The following is a 21,958-nucleotide window of genomic DNA, read 5'->3' as shown; positions in this document are numbered from 1 at the left end:
AGCCATGGGTGAGTGGCTGTCCGGACAGAAAAGGTTCACTCAGGCAATCCAGCCAGGTGTTTGCACCCAGCCGGGGAGATAGGCACCTGCTTATGCACTAGCAACCCCTAGAACCATTACACCCTAGGCTCTGTGGTTTAGACCACATTGCCACCCGCATAAATATGGCCAAAAAAATCAAGTAGTCCTCAAATGTAAAAGGCAAAGGTAAAGAACCCCTGGAAAGTTAAGTCCAGTCATAGGCGACTATGGGGTGCAGCGCTTTCACCCCAAGGGAGCTGGTGCTTGTCCACAGACAGCTTCACTGATGCCATGTGAGTTATTGCTGATCCACTCTTGAAGCTTTTCCTAAATAGAAAGCAGGGTTCAAATGCCTTAATGGCAAGTGGTCCCTTGTTCCTGCTCTAAGAGAGGGGTGGGGAATCTATTGGACTACATCTCCCACCATGCCAGACCATTGGCCAAGCTGCCTGCAGCTGATGGGTGTTGTAGTCAAAAAGATGTGGAGGGCCCACAGATTCCTCTGTCCTGCCCTAGGGCATCTTTTGAGAGGAAGTCAAGGGGAACAGTTTCAGAACTGCTAGGAGATACAGCCCATCTGTTCCCAATCACTTAGTTAACTTGAAACCACCTGCTTTCATCCCTGTTCACCGCCGCAACACTTTTTAACCTCCATTTCCCCAACCACTGTCCCGTTGTCTTCCTTGATGTAGCGGTTGCATTTCCATCCCTTCAAATACAGGGCAGGAAAAGAAATGTCAGAGCTTCCTGATGTTTTATTCTTGCCATGTCCTTCACTGGGAGGAGTAAAATGTCAAGTAAACGGCAATTACACAATGAATACATGACATTTTATATATTTGATGGATAAGCAAGAGGGGAGAAATAGCTAAAAATTGGGCCTTTACTGGCGAGAAGGCAACAAAGAAATTACAAAGGAATGGGCCAACAGAAACGCCTCCCTTTGATTTTTATTTTTTAAAGGAAGTTGCAGCTTCACTCAATATTCTCGATACAGACCTCAAATCGTTTGATGTGTGGCATTTTAGGAACATGAGGTAGAGTAACTGAAGGGCAATGAAGAGAGGCAAGAATTTAAATCTGAATTTTTATTTCATATGGATTTCCAGCACTCACACATGATTGACAATATTGGCAATTCAAAGCCTTGGTATTATCTATGCAACTGCTGATTCTCCCTCATCACATCCTTGCAGCTGTGCTCCTCGTTCCCAGTGGGCAAAAAAATAACCTTTAGGAAGCAGGAACAATTTAATAGCATTCATTTCTTCAAAGGCTATCAGTGACAAGTTGGTGGGGCATTTTCTTTAAAAGAAACTTGCCCCTAACCACATAGGTCACAAAATCATTCAAGACAGCTTCATTCAGAGTCCAGTAATCAGAACTTGTCTAATCTTCTCTTTTTATTCCGTGCTTTGAATAGACTGTATATTCAGAATAAATAGAGATTCCCCCACCCCCAGCAGCTCCTCACAATGTGAAGGTTCTGTTTATATTACACATACGCTTAAAAAAAAATGAAGTCAATTTGTAATTCTTTATCCAGCTGTTTGTTGCATTCCCTAAGAATGCAGGATATTAATATTACAAATGATTAAAACTAGTCTAGTTTGAAAGGAATTCTATTAGTAAGACACCAGCATCACTGAGCGCAATTGATGATTCATATGCTTATGGATTCTTCTTTCCGATGGCAGATTCTTATAAACACAGCAGTCTGGATGTTACACAGTAGACCATTGCTCAGTAGCTAAGAGGATCACCCACAATTTTCTCATTTAATATTCCCATTACAATGCTGTAATGAAATTACTAGTTAAGGCCGTGTAGTGGCTGCATTTTTGTCAATGAGGCTGATTAAAGTGGACAGTGCCAGCCATCATGCGCATGAAAGCATTACATTTCTCTTTATGCGTTTCTCTGCATGACGAAAACATCATCATGGCAGGGATTTCTCTCTGCGCCATAATCAGAGCAGCTTGCTGAAAATGCTAAAGCATGGAACGCAGGTTAATAAATACTGCAGTTAATATACACACTAGTTGTGGTGGTGGAGACGTCTCTCCTTTTGGAAGGAACAGCCCCATTAAAATATCCATCATAATTTTATACGTCACTTAGGAGTTGGCAACCTGATTCCACTCAATCACAGGTCTGTCCCATTCCGTTTTGTGTAGCTCTTTTGAAAGAACACACAAAAGTCTACATTTGTGTGCACTTTTTGTGCACCAAAACTACATTGCATGTTCAGACCTTTAAAACTCCCCTTAAATAAATTCACACAAGACACAAATTTTGGTTTGGTTTTTGGCAAAATTTAGGCCACAACTTTATTGATTACAGCAAGTGAGTGGTTGCATAGGCTCTGGTTCGACTAGCTCCCTGCACCGTTGCAGGTAGCGCTGACCCAGGGCACCAGCATAGGTCAACCTAGGGTGAACACCTGGATAGGTGGAAAGCCGGGAAGAGACTATGTCCACCACCCAGATGTCCCCTGGACTCCGGCATGGGCACAACCCCCTCACAGGGTTGACCAAACCATCGAGTCCCTGGATTCCTTTAACAGAATACCTTTCACATAGGGATGGCGAGACCGTTCTCCCATCCCTATCACCTGAACCAGAGCCTATCCGAAACCTTACAAGTTGTGATGATTTGCTACGCGGCAGGCAAAACCCAAATGGCAACAGCCAATCAGCCAAGTGGGGAAAATTCCTGCCGTGCTCCTGTCCCAACGACAGACAACACAAGACGGCATAGCAAGGTGAAGTGCACAAGCCCTAAAAGTAGGGAGAAGTGGGTGGGTGTTCCGATGCACGCACCAAAAGAGGAAGCTCTGAGTCACGTGCATAGGTATATATAGGTCTCTTGATTCATTTAGCCTGCATCCCATTGGCCTGAGTGAACACTTCATCCAGCGACCTACCAATTGGGTGTTGTGGCTGTCAATCATACCCACCCACAACACAGGGTTTGGTTGCCAGATCTCAATGCAACACGTGCCCTCTTTAAGGGAGGACACGATTTGCAGAATCCGGAAAAGTGTGCAGTCAGAATGGGAGTTGTGTTTCTGATTCAGAAGTCACATTTGGGAGTGTTGAATCTAGTCAGTAGTTTGCAAAAAGTGGCTGAATTAATTCCCAACCCATTCCTCCCATGGCTATTGAATTCATATCACACACACATGCATATACACAGCTGAAGGGCTGTTTGCAAGGCCACGTGCTAAACCATGTCCGTGGAGCCTACACCCCCCCCCCAAAAAAATGAGACATGACAACAATGTATGGGCTTAGGCCTTGGAAGGTACCACTCTCAACCCCACAGGGGCTGAGGATGTGCAGGGCAGTCAAGTGCAGTGGGAGGGGACTGTAAAGCATGAAGTTACACAGTGTGCCCTCCCACTTCACCAAAGCCAAGAGTTTGACCTATTTGCCACCGCTCTATGGCCAGTGACTCCCACAATCAGCCCTTTAGCGGGCCCTGCAAACGCCGCCGCATGGGGGTACGTGAGGATGTTACCCCCCCATCTTGAAGATAGACTATAGGATACCGAACAAAATCGCCAAAGTTGTGACAAATTGCTACGGGGAAGGCAAAACCTACTGTGATGGCCTGGGATTCGGACTCAGAGGTTGAACCTGAGGAATCCCAGCCTGCGCAGGATTCCCCGCCTCCAGAACCAGCTGAGCCGGGGGCTGGGCCTGAGCCTGAAGGGTCCTCACCTGTGCTGGATCCTCAGGTGCAAGCACCAGCCAAGTCTGCTCTGGCCCCTGAGGTGATGGAGGACCCATTGCCTGCAGATGCTCCACTCTCAGCCCCGTCAGGAGAAGAGGAGGTTGCCTCTGGGTCCGGTAACCCTCCAGCCTCTCCTGAGCTACAGAGGCTCAGGGCAGAGAGGTAGAGGGAACTAAGTTCCTGCAGGAGGAGTGCTCGCCTCCAGGCCAGGAGAGGCGAGTCACCAGAGGATCAGGGCCACACTATGCCTCGGGGCAGATAAAAGCCAGCCAGCCCCAGTCCCAGGTTGCAGGAGCAACGTTGTTGGTAGCCTGTTCCTGCCTGCACTCTGTCCTGCTCTTCTGCCAGAGTTCCTGACCCCACCCGACTCCCTGCCTTGGACCCAGCTACAGCTTTGACGGACAGCCTCCATACCGCACCATCGACCTCAGACTGGACTCGGACCTCACCTCTCAGTTAGCCCCCAGGACCAGCACACCTACCAATGCAGGGAAAATTCCTTCCCGGTTCTGAATACAGCAACCATCTTATGACCATAGCAGTGCCCAGTGACCTAGGAAGTAAGAGGTTAGCCTGCAAAAGAAAACCATGTTATATTTTTGGAGCGGGTCAGGTGGCTACATCTAGCAGGAAGAAATGAAGTGAGTCTGGGCCGAAAAGCATTGGCCCTTTTTCAGGCCCTCGCACCACCCCCAGCCAGCAGCCCATTGTCCTACCAAGATGGGGGCGGGGCAATGGCCACCCTGCAAGGTGGGTGTTACCTAGCCAGGTAAGCCCACGTGGTGTCGTAAACCTCCACACCACCTCTTGGAAGGGGATGAGGGGAAATTCTGACCATGCATTGTGACAGAGATGATATCTACCGACATAGCAGTTTCATGCCATTTATTTCTTCAAAGAATCTGCAAATTGTGTTTTCATAAGGATGTTGAGAATCCCACAATAAGTGATCCCCAGTCCTTCCATAGAGAAGTACTGTTTCTAGAATTCCATTCCAGATTTGTGGAAGGGGAATACAGTGGTACCTCAGGTTACATATGCTTCAGGTTACATACGCTTCAGGTTACAGACTCCGCTAACCCAGAAATAGTGCTTCAGGTTAAGAACTTTGCTTCAGGATGAGAACAGAAATTGTGCTCCGGCGGCGTGGCAGCAGCAGGAGGCCCCATTAGCTAAAGTGGTGCTTCAGGTTAAGAATGGACCTCTGGAATGAATTAAGTACTTAACCCGAGGTACCATTGTATATATTCAAAGTAATTGAAGACCACAACCCATGGGAGGCATCAGCAGAGGGCCTTTTGGGTGTCCTGGAAACTACCCAAATATTTTGGGTGCTGGCACCAGTTATGGCTGAATCCTATCGGTTTTAATAATCTATGGCAGCAACCCCCAACCTCACTTTCCAGGGAGCAAGCTCCACTGAATTCAATAGGACTTCTGTGTAGACATCTGTAGCCTTTGTGTGTAGACATGCTCAGCTGATTGGTCTATCTGGAGCTAATGTAGGAATAAGTTCATACAGATCTTCTCTGAAAAAGGATGTTTATTTATACATAGGACAGGGGAATTCCGCAGTGTCTGCATCTTTTTTGAAATCAAACACATTTGAGTTTTTAAGCGAGACGTTTGACCCATGGCGTACCAGCCAGAAGCAAAAAGAAAAGTGGATCTACATGACCAAGATTGTGTGTATTGACGCTCAGTTTTGAAACAAATGATTCTCTTCATCGAGACAGTGTTAGGCTCATAAAGTACTTTGAAAATCTACAGCAATACTCTTTGAGATGTTCTGCTTCAACAGAAAAATCAAATATTCACAATACTGTTCAAAACTACTGCTCTGAAGCAACATTTTGCCCATTTGCATCTATTTTTTATTTATGCAATCACTGCAGTTAAATATGTCTCAAAAAGATATCAAACCGTGGAAGGAAATCAAAGAACGAAGCTTATAGTAAGAGGGCTCCATTTTAATATGAACACAGATGGCCAAAACCTTGCTTTTGCATCACCAGTGGTCCAGGGTGCATTGCAAACGTTAACACAATTGTTTAACACAATACAGCAACTGCACAGAGAACAGGCAGAGGCATTCAGCACTGGTAACATATGCAGATATAAACATTTTAGCATACAGTTGAAGAATATAGGCGTCATTAGAAGCAGAAATCACAATAGCAAGATTGAAGCCTATCTTTAGCCAATGCAGACTCTCAGGTGATTCTCGGAAGTCTATAAACTTGCTGTGAATGTGAGTACATGGTAGTCTGAGTTAATTACCGAGCCTATCCAGTGGCTGTGGTGCCAGCAGTTGCATCCTCACATTGCTACACTGTGGAGCTTCTCCAAGTGGTTCTGCAATCTGGCCCACTTAGTGACATCAAGGAGGCCCACTATGATACATCTGCAAACCATTTCAAAGATAAAACCACTCACATCAGGTCACTCTATAGCCACATCCAGAGCTCTGGCTGTCCCTGTGCGGTTGGATAAATTTGAATTATTGAAGCTTGAGGACACAGACAAGGTGAAACCCACTTCATGTAAATTCAACCTTTTCACCTCTCGGCTCATTGCATTGAGCAGAAAGGGATTGACCAGCTCAGTCCAAGAGAAGATGAATGCCACTTGGAGAAAGGTGTGGTTCTACTTAGTTTCTGAGAAGCTGTTGAACAGCTACCTCTTCTAAGCCTTACTTCGGATGTGGAAAGCATTAAATAATTATCTGTCATTTGCAAATATTCTGTTTGTGTTCCCATGCTCATGAGGATGGGTGGCATACAGTTCCAGCCATGCGCAGATGAGACTGAGTAGGAGTTTGGGTTCATGCCTGATTTGGCCATGGAGACTGCTAAGGGATGTCCTATAGCAGAAGAAAGACAGGAGATGTGTGAGCAAGTTGATTCTTCTAGACTAGGGATGGGGAAGCTTTTCCACCCAGAGTGCTATATGACTTCCTAGGGGGTACATGTCAGGGATGTGAAAGGCCAGAGGCAAAAAGTGGGTGGGGCAGTGGATAGGATGGATATTTGAGCTTTTTCTGCAAGTTGATTTGAGTTTAATTTTTGAAAACAACATGTCTCTGGTTAGGGAGATTCCAAAGGGCCATACAGAGAAGTCAGTCTCTCTCTCTCTCTCTCTCTCTCTCTCTCTCTCTCTCTCTGTGTGTGTGTGCGCGTGCGTGTGCCAGTCTTCTGGGAATACATGGTGCAGAGATTTTTTTAAAAGCCAGAGTAGTCTATGCGCAAAAATGGAAAATACCAGAAATCCCAACGAAGGAGGAATGAGTACTCAAGCTACCAGAGTACTCAGAAATGGCAGAAGTCATAGCTAAAATAAGGAATCAGAAAGACTATATATATAAATGGAGACCCTTTCCTGTCTAATAACACAATACAGCCAAACAAAATTTCAAACAGGTTTTGACTTATGAACAACGGCAAGAAAATAGAAAATATTGTAATATGGGATTTAGGTAAATAGGTAAGGTTAAGAGGTTGAACAGGCAGCAGGGAGGAGAAAGATGTAAGGATGAGAAGCCGCCAAGATAAATAGATTTTGATGTAAATTGTATGTTATAAGATCTGAATGTAAATCAATGTAAAATAATAAACGTATTTTCAAAAAAAGAAGTCTAGAGGGATGCATTCGGCCCCCAGGCCTGAGGTTCCCTATCCCTATTCTAGACCTCACAGTGACCTCCGCTACAGGGTGTCTTTAGGGGTATGAGGTGGCTTACTGTTTTGTCAAAGGGAAAGTATTCAACCCTCTGAGTGGTTTTTAAAAATCCTTTTCTGTAATCCCCCCCCCAGCTCAGAGATATCATTTCTGAGTACTGAGCATATGATACCAAATATGACTGCACCATTGCATTTATGATGTCAGGTTCTCTGAGGCATATTGAAGTTGTTAATGTAAGGATAATGTGACAGTGTGTGCTTTATTGGTCACCAGTCCAGTTTAATCATTATTTCTTGTCAGCGGAACCAGCAGTAGATCATGCACCTTCCCTTTCAAACACAGCACTGCCTTCTTTTACCACGTACAGAAATATGCTGGCAAAGCCTTCGTTTGCCCCTCGGACTGGATTTTCTTGGTTGACATATGCTAATTTCTGCTTGCCATTTTGCATCTCTCGAGAAATGAAAGCATGAAATGAGCAACGACGTGCAGGGGTGCACTATCACCGCCGACAGAATTCTGTGCCAAAACAATCGTTCTCCATAGGTATGGCTTCTTCCCACAAATCGTAATGAAGGAATGTATACCACTCTTGCAGGAGGTCCTTCGCCAGTTCTCAGCAACTAGGTGGGATGCTTCATCAAATATCTTATCTCCATCACAGATTACTGGCTTAATCATCTCCGTACTTTACTTAAAGACAGAGTTATCATGTAGCATTCAGAGCATAAGGTAAAGGTAAAGGGACCCCTGACCATTAGGTCCAGTCGTGACCGACTCTGGGGTTGCAGCGCTCATCTCGCTTTATTTGCTGTGGGAGCCAGCATACAGCTTCCGGGTCATGTGGCCAGCATGACTAAGCTGCTTCTGGCGAACGAGAGCAGCACACGGAAACGCCGTTTACCTTCCCGCCGGAGCAGTACCTATTTATCTACTTGCACTTTGATGTGCTTTCAAACTGCTAGGTTGGCAGGAGCTGGGACTGAGCAATGGGAGCTCACCCCGTCGTGGGGATTTGAACGGCCAACCTTTCCATCGGCAAGTTCTAGGCTCTGTGGTTTAACCCACAGCGCCACCTGTGTGACCACAAATTGAGCGAGGAGGAGGAGGAGGAGGAGGTGGTTTGCAGCAAAATCAAACCTGAACAAGAGAACTTGCCGCCCTGAATCTATCATAGCAATCTCTCCCATCCCAGTGACCTCTCAAGACATTTTGTAGTATGACACTCATCATTTCTGTGTATCAAGCAATGCTAATTGGAATTGTAGTCCAAAATACCCAAAGGTCAGAAAATTACTTTTACCATTTATTTATTTTTTAAAAAATGAGAAGCTATAGAAAAAGTTGCATTTCAATTGCACCCAGGAGCTGGCAATTTGAAAAGCTAGTACAGAAGCATGTGCTTGCACACAAACCCTCCAGTTTATTCCTGTGAAAGAAATTCACGGAAGCTGCCAAGTCTTACGAGGCTGCCATTTGTGGAATGCTCTCCTCAAGAACCCTTGCCTGATCTTTCATTACATATCTTTAGGTGCCAGGCAAAAGTGTTTATTCAATAAGCCCAAGGCCTGGTCACAGAGATTCTATGAAGATTGGAAAAGTATGTTCAGCAGAGGGAGGAACAGCTGAATATTAATCTAGATTAAACATTTGACGAATTTGAAGAATTACTATATACATAACTGACAGATGGATAGCTGTAAGACCTTTTTACCCATTTCTTTCATATCTTTCTTTTTCTCTTTTTTTATTACCTCATTTAACATTTCCTCATATTGTATTTCAGTAAGAATGTTCTCTGGCTTTTTAAATATGTTTGTGGGAGTGAAGATCTTGGTTGGTTTTTGTTGTTGTTGTTGTTCTTGTTCTATAATGTATTTTCTTTTGAGACCTCCGGGTACAGGGCAGTATATAGATTCAATCAATCAATCAATTTTGTATTTTTATGCTGTGAACCACCCTGTGATTTTTGGATTAAAAAGTGATATACAATTTGATCATCATCATCTGAGCAACCTCTAGATTTACAGAAATTGGACTAGAAAGCCACACATTTTGGAAGAAGGAATTCTCCATGCAGTCAAAGTTTAATTCATGAGCTGCATGTGGCATGAATTGGCTCCTGTTCTGCATTATGTTGCATACGAGCTGAATTTCAAAAAATAAATAAATGGTAGAATTATAATTAATGAAAGATGTAATGAATTTATAAGCAGACATAAAGGAGCCTGTTGGGTTTTTTATGCAGTTATAAAGGTTCAGCAGCTCAAATAGTCATTGCTTTTAGAATTCGTGTTCATCCTGATCTCAGCAAATCTTGGTCCAGTTCCAGTGGGGGTGGGGGATAATTGACTGATTGTATACACCCTGGGAGAGACATCTTTCTGTCTTCCATAAGAGTTACGTAATCAAATACCCCCTGTGTGTGTCTGCTGGTTATGACTGCCAAACAACACTTTGATTAGCAGAAAACCACACCAAGCTTATCAAACTACGTAACCACCAGGCCTGTCAAAAAGGACTGGCTAATGATGGTGTTTGTAATGAGACCCAGAAGGGCAATTTTCCCTGCCGTGTGATTCCTCAAAACCCCAAAGCAATCAAGTAAGCAAGTTTGGGAAAGCTGGCAATAAACACTTTGCTATGAAACAGATTCATTTTATATGGAGAATTTTAGACACTGGAGAACCGAAAAATCAAAGACATCATTATGAGCTTTCCTCAGTAGGTCATTGGAGACGCTCATTTTTGGTCCTTCAGTGTAACCTATACAGAGAAGAAAAGGGATCCCCAAAATTGATTCTTCCTATAAAATTACTTTCATAGATTCCACGCTAGGACTTTAATTCCAAGGGCACAGTATTCCCTTTTTCTCCCTAGTCATACTTTTAAAATTCAATATCACTCCGCACTCCAGTAGACTTGAGACTCATTCCGTGATTAACTGCAGTAGTTAAAACACCAGTAGAAGCCATTAAAAAATGCAGCTTAAAACTTCCAACAGATTTCTATAAACATATATGGTTATATGCTGCTCTTATGGATGGTTAATAGCTCTGTAGGAAAGTGCACACAGTAAAAAACAGCACAGTTTAAGAGGTATCACTATTCTGCCAAGATTAAAGCAAATCCCAAGAGCTCTAAGGCCCAATCCATATGCTACAGGTTTGAGGTCATACCAGCATGCCTATGGATGGATCTCATGTTGAGACAAGAACTTCTGGAAGGGATGGGCAGAAAAATGTGCAAAGTTTCCATGTCAGTGATACTGGCTCCCATAGTTGGTCCTTAGGGTGCTCTAGATCAATAGCTAAATCAAAGGACGTTACAGTTGTACCTTGGTTGTCGAACGCCCTGGAACTTGGACGTTTTAGCTCCCGAAAGCTGCAAACTCAGAAGTGATTGTTCTGGTTTGCAAACATTCTTTTGGAACCAAAATGTCTAACAGGGCACCTGTGGCTTTGATTGGCTGTGGGAGCTTCCTGCAGCCAATCGGAAGCCGCGGTTTGGTTTTAGAATGTTTTGGAAGTGGAACGGACTTCCGGAACTGATTCTGTTCAACTTCCTAGGTACGGCTGTACATATAACTGGCTGGTTTCTCATGCAGTATATTTTTATTCAAGTTCCATAAGTGATGTTTCAGGCATCGTATGCATTTGCTACGTTTCATGCCTTGTGCTTTATATTCAAGCCACCACCCTTGTCTTTTCTCATTCCGTGCTCACTTTGTTGTTTTGAGAGATAGATAAGCATCCCAAGGCTCCCCTCAGAATAACCTGGAAATTACCTGTTCTTTGGGGGAGGAGGAAAATATCACAACTCTCATATTTAAAGGTAAAGGCAAAGGGACCCCTGACCAACTCTGATATTTATTCGCAGCTAATCTTCAGAGGGCTTTGAAAATTATGCCCCTCTCTGGAGCTTTTTTTAATGGTTCCATATGGGGCAATCAACTAATGGAAGGAAGCCTAGAAAGTTGGGGAAAGGGACCTTAAACGGCACTTATGACCAGTGGAAATTGCTCTCTTCCCGATGCTGGAAATTGCCTTGGCAGCCTCTTTTGCCCCTTCCAAAGAGGACATAAAACAGCCTTCTGAAACCTATTGGCTGAGACAACCCAGTCAGATGAGTGGGGTACAAATAATATTTTTTTTAATTATTATAAGGCTCTCCAAGGCTACAACTTTCATCAGCCTCAACTAGCATGGCCAATGAACTGGGATGGTGTGGGTTATAGTGTAAGAATATCTACAAGGCACCAGGTTGGGGAAGGCTGGCATAACGGAATGGCTTCAGTTCACTGGGTCCAGTAGGAATGGCACAAACAGATTGTAATGGGAGATTTCAAGAGTGGGTTCTGACGTCACCTTCAGAATTTCCCCCTTCTACTCTGGCATTCTCGCCCGGCTTGGATCAAAATCTGTGGTGAAGGAAAGATTGGGAGCTTTCTAGGGTTCACATCCATTCATTATTCAAGACTGGCTTGGGAAAACTTCGCCAATATTTTAAATTGTTTCTCTCCACATCATCAATATTTGAACTGTAAGGTTGTTGGGGCAGGAGCCTAGCTGCTTTGCTTATATTATGCCATAAAGTATCACAGAATATTGATGGTACTACAGAAAACCATCATCATAAATACGCACAACCAACATATTTGTGTTGATTTAATTCACAATGCTGCAATTGACCTTGGGCTAGTCTGTTCCGCTAGTAGCTTTTTAACCTAACAAAACATTTAGTTGATGTAGTTGCAAGCAGTAGACCACAAGCATTGCTAACCACAGATCATTAATTTGTGCTTGCAGCAACATCCTCAGGCAGGTTCATAGAGATGTCCCTGAACTTTGCCCTCTTGGACTGCGTCAGAAACTGCAAAGCTTCCTCATCCACGATGACCAAGCTTATAAGGTGTCCAGAATCTGGACAAGTTTCCTTCCATGAATTGCGAAGCAGGTCAAAAAGCAACACTTAGCATGCTGTTCCCCATTGCCCTTCTCAGATTTCTGATGTGTATAACTCCTCTTCTCGTGTTTGAAATCAGAGAATTATAAATGGTCAGATGTATGGGGAGACCAGCTTCAATGGACCTTCAAATTCCAGACACTAATCTAGCCTTTCCAGTAGCCCCAACACCTGGTACCTTAACTTAATCTTAATCGAACATTTTTAGAAAATTAAACAGCACTGGGTCAACTCCAGGCAGTTTGCTCAATTACATTTTAGCTGGGATTTCAGAAACCATTAACAAGGATCTTTCATGAACACCTCAACATGGTGGTTTGGATTTCCCTCATGCAGATCTTTCATGCTTGTGTCAGATGCTGTTTTAAACTAACACATAAAAACAAACAACAAACTATGTGTAGAAACAAAGATCCCTCAGTCAAGCCGCTGAAAAGACTGAACATAGGACCCAGCTATACAGTTGCAAATATTGCATTTTAAGTGCATTATAGAAATGTGACAACAGATGGAGATGGTGAGCTTAGGGCAAATTCAATATTTTTAAAAAACAACAACACCCCAAAACATTTTCACCGTGGTTTTTGTGTGTGTGCCTAGATTCCACCACAGTGAACCACAAGCTGAAAAAGCAGAAATATTGTGTGAGGGTGCTGTCAGCTGCTCCCAGTTGGTTGGCCAGAAAAGTATAAAGACTTTCAGCTCTGCCTGCTCCTCCTTCCCCATTATTTCCAAACTTTCCCCCTCATCTGCCTCTGGGCTGTGACCTCCCGCCAAAACCTGTTGTAAATCTATACTGTCTTCCTCTTCCTCCTCCCTGGAGGGGTCAGGATGGGGAGGGGGTCTCCACCATTCCTCCTCTGCCCAGTCCCTGACAATTAGTTTTCTTTAACAATGGAAGCAGGTTTTCAGATTATACAAAGCTCTTCTTCAGGCTTTGATTATGAGAGCAAAAACTGAACATCCAATAGTCTAGAGAGAAACAAATGGTTAGTCAGGCTGATGGTTACTTGGTTGCAGAAGTTTGCTGGCCATTGCTGTTGGCATGGAGATAGTCTAGGTTGAATGCAAACAGGCCATTCTGATGTCATGTGTGATGTCACAAAGAGATTATACTTTAAGTCTTGGTAAAGTCAAAAACAGTTAACAGTCAGACTGCATCTCAGCCCTGTCAAGATGGATCTCCATAACAGGTAATGAATAGTTTTATTTGGGGGATGTATTAACTTTTACTATTGGGGGAAAGTTTTAGATCGGTCTGCCAGTTTGTAACCCATCAAGTTGAGGCCAATAGATATACATTCACAACCCTGTACCCATCAAATAATTAACTTAATATGTGACTTTGGGATTGATTCATACAACCACATTTACTTTCTCAACTCTATAGCAGCTTTTTCTCTGTGCACTGTGCTTCATTAAGTCCAGGGTCAATGCAGCCATCTACCAAGAGATTTTGGAGCACTTCATGCTTCCTTCCAAAGACGAGCTTTATAGGGATGCTGATTTCATTTTCCAGTAGGACTTTGGCACCTGCCCACACTGCCAAAAGTACCAAAACCTGGTTCAATGCCCATGTGATTACTGTGCTTGATTAGCCAGCAAACCCGCCTGACCTGAACCCCAATGAGAATCTATGGGGCATTGCCAAGAGAAAGATGAGAGACATGAGACCAAGCAATGCAGAAGAGCTGAAGGCTGATATTGAAGCTTCCTGGTCTTCCATAACACCTCAGCAGTGCCACAGGCTGATAGCATCCATGCCACGCCGCATTGAGGCAGTAATTGATGCAAAAGGGGCCCAAACCAAGTACTGAGTACGTGTGCATGCTTCGACTTCTCAGAGGTCCAATATTGCTCTATTTGCAGTCCTTGTTTTGCTGATTTCATTTAATATTCTAATTTTCTGAGATTGTTAATTTGGGGTTTTCATCAGCTGTATGCCATAAACATCACAATTATAACAAATAAAGGCTTGATATGTCTCACTTTGCATGTCATGAGTCTATTTCATATATTAGTTTTACCTTTTAAGTTGAATTACTGAAATAAATGAACTTTTCCACAATATTCTAATTTTTTGAGTTTCACCTGTAAGCTTGACAAGTGAGGGGGCTAGTGGTTCAGCATAGGAATGATGCGTGCTGCTTCATGTTAATGAATTTCTGTTCCACAAAGAATAAGACTTTGAGCTCTTTGCTCTCATACGTTTAAGGCTTGTCGGATTCTGGAAGATGGAGGGTCCGGAATGCTTTCTAGTGACAACGTGTCAGCCAGCTGCTGCTCTGCCTCTGCCTGCTCCTCCTCTCCCATGATTTCCCATCTTTCCCCCTCCTCTGACTCTGAGCTGTGACTTCCCCCAAAGCCCTGTTGTAAATCCATACTGTCTTCCTCTTCCTCCTCCCTGGAAGGGTCAGGATGGGGAGGTGGTCTCCACCACTCCTCTTCCTCTGGCCTGCCCCTGACATATTTTAAGGCAGACAAGTGTCAAAGAGAACCAAATCTTTACAAGGAAAATCATAGTAAGCACATTATTTAAGCAATTCCAGTGGTGAGAAGAGTTCAGGAAGTTGTTTGTGAGCACCAAGGCTTAGAAAAGCATTGAAATACCTTGATAAACGCAGATAGTAAGCAAGGATGCAATTTCGACTTTCAATTTGGACTTTGATCTTTTGCCTTGTCTGGAATGATGTGTTGTGACTAAAATGGTTTCCACTTAGATTAAAGTCATGTTTACACACAGAAGAAGCTTTTGCTGTGAGACATGGATTTTGTAACTAATTCATGCTTATTTGGAGCAATTGTAGAAACCAGATATATGGCAAAACAGTATAGAACTGCCCTTTCCTGACCTTTCCCTAGGCACATGTCTACAGCTATTACACAATTTACCATACATAACTCCATGCCCTAAAACATTTCACTTACTGAAATTCTGTCAATCAAGCCAATATTAAAAAAACAAAAGCACACACACAGGGAAAGTTTTTTCCGTTTTCAGTTTACAAAGTCCAATACCACAGTTAAGTACAGGCCTTCAGACTGGAACAGCACCAAAAACTACTTACCCCCACAGTGAGATGGCTTTCAATCAAAACTGCAAATTGAGAAGGTAGGCATGGGACTTTTGAGAACTATGTTTGTGAATTAATTTTGCACGTGTGGTTTTCATTGCATGGAGGAAACCAGTGTGCATTGCCAAGCCCTGTCCCATCTGGTACATAAACGGACACTTTTTTTCCAGCCTTCCACATGCTGAAGGTCAAATGTCTGTTTTACAGGCATGGGAGCATAAGTTGGCAGTCTGGATCATTATTTTTTACCACTTCTGTTCCTTACCTCTTGTTTATTAAAAGGACTAAGGAAACTTTTTGAACATCACTCCTGCATATTTTTGCCTTGCCTACTTTGGTTATATGTTGTATACCCTTCAACATTCCTCAGATGAAAACAGGTTCGTTCTGTTCTACATCTCTGTCCTCCCATGTGCCTTCCAAAAAAGCACACTACTGATAGAATACAGGAAAAGGGTGGAGCTGGCTGAGCTACCCCAGTGGGACTTACTTTTAAGCAAATACACATGGTTCAAAATCAGCATGGTCCAATCTGTAGGCTGCGCCAAGTTCAAAGACAAGTTTGCTCAAGTCTGAAATCTTATACACACACTCTCTCATTCAAGTCAGTGAGCACACAAATGGATCTGCAACCCCCCTTAAACTGTTAAAAGTGGGAATTTAGATACTATAGGCTTCCAAGGAATAAGACTCAAAATTTTGGTTCTGAGCTGCTGAATTTCTGCCTGTCATACATCTACTCTGCTGGAGGGGCAGTACCAGTCTATATGCTCAAGGTTAGCTTTGCATATATCTATATACATGATGGTGACATACATATTCACACACTGGACGGGGATTAACACAGGCAACACGCCGACGGCTCTGGTACAATGCCTGCCTCCTAGCAACTGAACTCAGATGGACAACACTCTCACACACATGCTTCCGAGTCTGTTGCAGTGCCCTCGCATTCAAAGCCTTGCATTGCTTCTAAAGCCTAACACAAACATTTATTTGCAACCTCAAAAGGGGTTAATCCAAAAGCTTAATACACTTATTCACAACACCGGCCCGATGGCGTCTATGCCAGTCTTTTAAAAGACCACACAAAAGTTTAGCAAAGGGGTAGGGTACAAAAAAACCAAAAACACCAACCACCAGTCACACTACAGAAACTTGCAGCTTTCCAGTTTTAAAAGTTGTTGAGGGTCTTGTGTGGGGAAACTTGGCTGGAAAAGGGGGGGGGTGGCCACTGGCCACATTTTAAGGGATCCTGTCTCTCCTGGTCCTGTCTGTCGACCAGCTAACCACCTACCTGCTGGGGGTGACAGAGTGTGGCCTAAAGCAGGACATGAGACAGAGAGAGGGCAGCTCAAGCAATGGGGGGGGGGCAAATGTCATAGTCTTGTTGCTGAGCAACAACGTGCAGGGCTCAGTGGAGTGAGAGAGCAACCAACTAGAAGAGTCTCTGAGGTGTACTTGCCTGGAGGAAGATTCAGCATCTGAAGTCAGGTCCAGTCCTAGGGGTGGGCGAACAACAATCCACATGGTCAGACAGTCCAGGGGTCAGGGAATCTGATGATCATAGGGTCAAAACAAAAGGAAGCAGCAAGGTAGGACCAGGAACTACAAGCGTTCTTACTTGCATCTGACTGCTGCTGGAATCTCTGCTTAAGAAGGCTGAAGCCAGCTGCATCTCGTTAGTACCTTCTCCTCTGAGTCCTTGAAGGCTGATCAGTTGCAGGTGGAGTCACTCTGTCTTCTTCCCCTTCAGGCTGCTGTTCAGCAGGTGAAACTGGCCTATGATAGGAAACACCACGTGTACCAGCACGTATCCCATTATGAAGTGAGAGAGAAAAGTCCCTTTCTGCACTCAGGGAAGCCATGCCAGGCAACTGACCTCTCCTTGCAGCCCTGGTACTTCACTTCCACTGGCACCAACTAGCTGAGCTGGCACTCGGCCACCATCTTGTGCTATGCGTTTGGTGCTGGCCTCTTGCAGAACGGAGGAAAAAGGGGAGGCAGTCGGGATGGGCAAGAGGAGCAGGAGTGGTGGCAGTGAGGCAAGATGGTGGTGGAACCTGCCATGCTGGTACCCCCTCAGCCTGGGTGTTTAATTCAGGGCGCTGACAAAGCTAGAAGCTATGACTTAAGGGTTTTTGTGATGGTCCTTTTTTTTCAGGGCATGGCTTTGCTGTATAAGGTCCCATCATCCCTGACCACTGGCCATACTGGCTGGGGTTGATGGGAATTGCAGTCCTGCGACATATGAAGTGTATCACACCGGCTACTCCTGCCATAGTTGATATTAAGCTAGATGACATGCATGGGGTGTTATGGGAGGGGTAGTACCTCTGGTGGGAAACACAACCTTCTTCTAGGGTACTTTGGCCACCTTTGATACCCTCCTGCACTTAGTTCTCACCTGTCGCTCCCAGAAGCTGTCAGCATACGACAGTGGCCACACCCCTGGAGATGGCTTCAACTGGCCAGCTAAACCAGGTGAGGGTAGTTGATGGGTCTCCAACCCTCAGTTAGGGACTTCCCTCTGCATGTGAAGACAGGCTCTAGAAAATTGAGTGTATGGGAATAATAATGGATCCTACAGACAAGAAGACGGTTTCTGCATGTGCTGTAGAGAGAAGTGAGGAGCAGATGGGGATCACCAATCTGGGAAGGGAGCCCACCTAGGAGAAGAAAAACTCTGATCCTAAACCTCCATTGCCTTGAGGGATATCTTTAGGAGAAGAAAAGGCTAAGGAGTAAATCAGCATAGGCAAACTCCAGCCCTCCAGATGTTTGGGACTACAATTGCCATCATCCCTGACCACTGGTCCTGTTAGCTAGGGATGATGGGAATTCTAGTCCCAAACATCTGGAGGGCTGGACTTTGCCTGTGCCTGGAGTAAACCCTACACAAATCCAGAGTGGAGTCTCTAAGACAGTTGGCTTGCACCTTGCACACCTTCTTCCAGCAACTTCTGGTGCCAAACGTATTGCTCTGCTTTCCTTTGGATCAGATCAGCAAGGCCAAGAGCAAGGTCTTGTCATCTGGGAAGTCCAGGACCTCCATACACACTGCCCAGTCTTCCATCTAAGGAAGGTCACTTCAGTGCTGCTAACACAGTGGTTTGACTTCATCCCCGGAGGTGTACTCCATTGTCTCTCGAAACAGATGGATGCCAACAGATGGACCAGTGATCTGATCTGGTATGAGACAGCTTCATCTGTTCCCGTATACTGTGAAAACAGAAATATATATATTTTTATTGCATCACTATTAAACCTTTGTCTAAACCACTAATACAAACAAAATTAGGAGTAGCAGCAAGTATTTTGTGGTACTGTTTCATTCTGACTCAGCTATTAAGTCATCTTTAATGAGTAGATAAATCAATAACCACAATGAGCTTTGGAGGACACGCTGCTAAGCAAGCTACATATCTGGGCATTGAACGATCGACATGCAGTCATAAATATGTTCAATAAGTGATCATAAATATCTTCAATATGGGGAGGGGAATCAGTGTGTGCAGCTGTAATGCTTTCATGATGGAAAATCATTCTCAGGGTACCTATTTGCAATCTTAAAATCCCTTAGATAAAGGCTCAGTGTTAAGCAAGTTATCTGTAGCTCCAAGGGTACTTTTGCATATGCATAATCATTGCCAGCATGAATAACATTCAAAACACTCTTTGGGGAGGCACGCTTTTGGCATTTTAGGGTTAAGCAAGTGCCTTCCTCTCTCCACAGACTGCAGTAATAAGAGTTTGAGGCTAAGAGCTCCCAACAAAGCAATCTGTAGGCCTGCTGAGAAGGGAGCTTCCTCGTGCCTTTTTACGACAAGCACATCATCCAGTTGCTATATTATTGATAGATTAAACAGGCACAGGGAGCAGTGTGGGGGTGAGGGAATAAGCTAACCCAAAAGCCAACCCAGGGAAGCCACAATTAGTTTTTCTGAGTCTGTATGCTCAAGATTAGCATATTTCTTCATGGGAGAGATAGAACTATCAGGTGCATTTAATCACTTCCGAGAATGTATGTCTGTAGCTATCTGGCTATTATTCTAAGGAGGAAAGCAATGCAAAGGAACACAGGTAGAGACAAGTGTTCTAAAGAGGGTGCCTCACAGCAGGTCAGAGTTACATGTTGCGTGAGACAAGAGACAGCCATTGTTTTCAATAGCCCTGTGTCAGATTTAGGACAGTGTGGTTGGTTGCCTTGCGCAGGGTGCCAAGCCAAGGGGGTGCAAGGTTGAGAAGATCCATAAGTGAGAAGATCCATTTGGGGGCACTATATTTTGGACTTGCTCAGGGCACCATATCACCAAAGATTACCAACGTTTGCCTCTGAAGTGTGGGCTCAACACTACCCCCATGACATATCTACAATCCCTCCCCCAATGTTGTGAAGCCATCAAATGAGTTATCCCACACAAAAGAAAAATTCACGGCCGGATGACATCATGGCATGATTAACTGATCCTAAACATTAAGGGAACAACATTTTCACTAGACTAGGGTCACAAGTGACTGTAGTGTTACTTTTCCAGAATTTCTCCAGCATTAGCAAGTGACTTCTTTCATTAATCATCAGTTCAATTCAAAGTGTAGATTGAGTCACTACATATTCCTGGCGAAAATTCTACTTATCATCAGCACCTTAATACTGCTGTAAGGAGGTTGCAAAGAAAGGGAAGCACAGAATGGAGAATCAAAGTTTCTGTTGTTACAAGGCAACAATAGAGTCAACTGAATACACCAAATGAAGCCACATTTCCCCCACTGCCAATAACAGAATTTATCTGAGAACCACAGCATTTGGCAGGAGTGGAAACTTTTCCGAAGAAGAAGAAAAAGAGTTTGGATTTGATATCCCGCTTTATCACTTCCCGAAGGAGTCTCAAAGGAGCTAACATTATCCTTTCCCTTCCTCCCCCACAACAAACACTCTGTGAGGTGAGTGGGCTGAGAGACTTCAAAGAAGTGTGACTAGCCTAAGGTCACCCAGCAGCTGCACGTGGAGGAGCGGGGAAGTGAACCCGGTTCACCAGATTACGAATCCACTGCTCTTAACCACTACACCACACTGGTTCTCAGATCTACTCTCTGTGCTACTTTCTCGCAGGCTCCAAAAGGGTTCAGGTAATCAAATGAGCCATGTGGAGCATGGAAGAGGTGGTTGGTTGATTGACTGGTTTTTACTTTACCTCCCTGCCCTGGAGGCTTTGAAGTGTGTAAGGCAGGTTTCTAGTTTAGCCACTGAGACACTCTCCTATCCAGCAAGAAGACAGTAAACACACCCCTGTCAAGACAGAAATACCTGGATTCAGTGGGATAAACAAGGCGGAGCAGATTTAGACTCTTCTCACACCTAGGGATGTGCAGTTCCATAAGTTATCATCCTGCACACAGACCAGTCCCCCCCCCTCCATCTGTCCAGTGCTACATGCAAAAATTGGATTTAGCTGGTCCTCCATCCGCCATCCCCACCATGCAGCAAATGATTTGTTTTCCTACAGTTCATAAAACTTGCTGCTCAAGAGGAAGAGGATTGTGGCAAAACACACACACACAAAACCCCCTCACCACCTGTCAAACCAGTTTCCATTCTGAAGTAGATATTCTGGTACACTTCCTTTTCTTGGGAGAATGGGACTCTGTATTACTAAGAAGTTGACCAAGTACAGATGATTTGCTGCCATGATAACTAATGTCAGTGGCATTGTTTGGAAGCAGTCATGTCAGTATAATGTATAGTATGATAACTTATGAATGAAAATTTCAATTTGTAGAACCAGCCACCACTCATTAATTCACCACAAAACATAAGACAGGGGTAGGCAACCTAAGGCCTGGGGGCTGGATCCGGCCCAATCACCTTCTAAGTCTGGCCCATGGACGGTCCGGGAATCAGCGTGTTTTTACATGAGTAGAATGTGTCCTTTTATTTAAAATGCATCTCTGGGTTATTTGTGGGGCATAGGAATTTGTTCACTCCCCCCAAATATAGTCTGGCCCCCCACATGGTCTGAGGGACGGTGGACTGGCCCGTGGCTGAAAAAGGTTGCTGACCCCTGACATAAGATGAGGATGTTAGCTCCAAGATGCACTCTGGGGTGCCATAACACCCAAAAATCATGCATATATGCAAATGTGGATAATTTCTCTGACAACCCTACTCATGCCGAAAGGCCTCTGATCTATTGCTGGGGGCAGGCGGGAGATCTTCATTACTTCTGAACTCTGTGATAGGAACTTGATGGTCCCTGTTCATACTTTGACATTCCGAAACAAGAATATAGCTAGGCTATAGTTACTGAAAATACTGTGATCCTATTTGCTATCTACAGTGGTACCTCAGGTTAAATATGCTTCAGATTACAGATTCCCCTAACCCAGAAATAGTAGCTCGGGTTAAGTACTTTGCTTCAGGATGAGAACTGAAATCGTGCTCCCACGGCGCGGCGGCAGCGGGAGGCCCCATTAGCTAA

At 44.2% G+C, this 21,958-nt stretch overlaps 1 protein-coding gene and 1 long non-coding RNA gene across 2 annotated transcripts in view; one reads left to right on the top strand and one right to left on the bottom strand.

Annotated features, from left to right (window-relative positions):
• The first annotated feature begins 13,548 nt into the window (after nucleotides 1-13,548).
• CDH10 (cadherin 10) overlaps nucleotides 13,549-21,958 on the top strand; it is a 408,163-nt gene continuing 399,753 nt past the window's right edge. The window contains exon 1 of the mRNA XM_082234353.1: nucleotides 13,549-13,598. Within this exon, the coding sequence (XP_082090479.1) occupies nucleotides 13,582-13,598 (17 nt within the window). The 5' untranslated portion in view covers nucleotides 13,549-13,581. The remainder of the gene's footprint in view (nucleotides 13,599-21,958) is intronic.
• Nucleotides 20,568-21,958, bottom strand: part of LOC309538884 — a 65,781-nt gene continuing 64,390 nt past the window's right edge. Inside the window, exon 6 of the long non-coding RNA XR_014222457.1 lies at nucleotides 20,568-20,769. This is a non-coding gene — a long non-coding RNA (uncharacterized lncRNA). The remainder of the gene's footprint in view (nucleotides 20,770-21,958) is intronic.

Source organism: Podarcis vaucheri (genome assembly GCF_965113315.1).
Source record: "Podarcis vaucheri genome assembly, chromosome: 8".
NCBI classification, from domain to species: domain Eukaryota; kingdom Metazoa; phylum Chordata; class Lepidosauria; order Squamata; family Lacertidae; genus Podarcis; species Podarcis vaucheri.
Note: the sequence above shows the minus strand (reverse complement) of the source record. Positions and strands in the feature narration are given on the sequence as shown.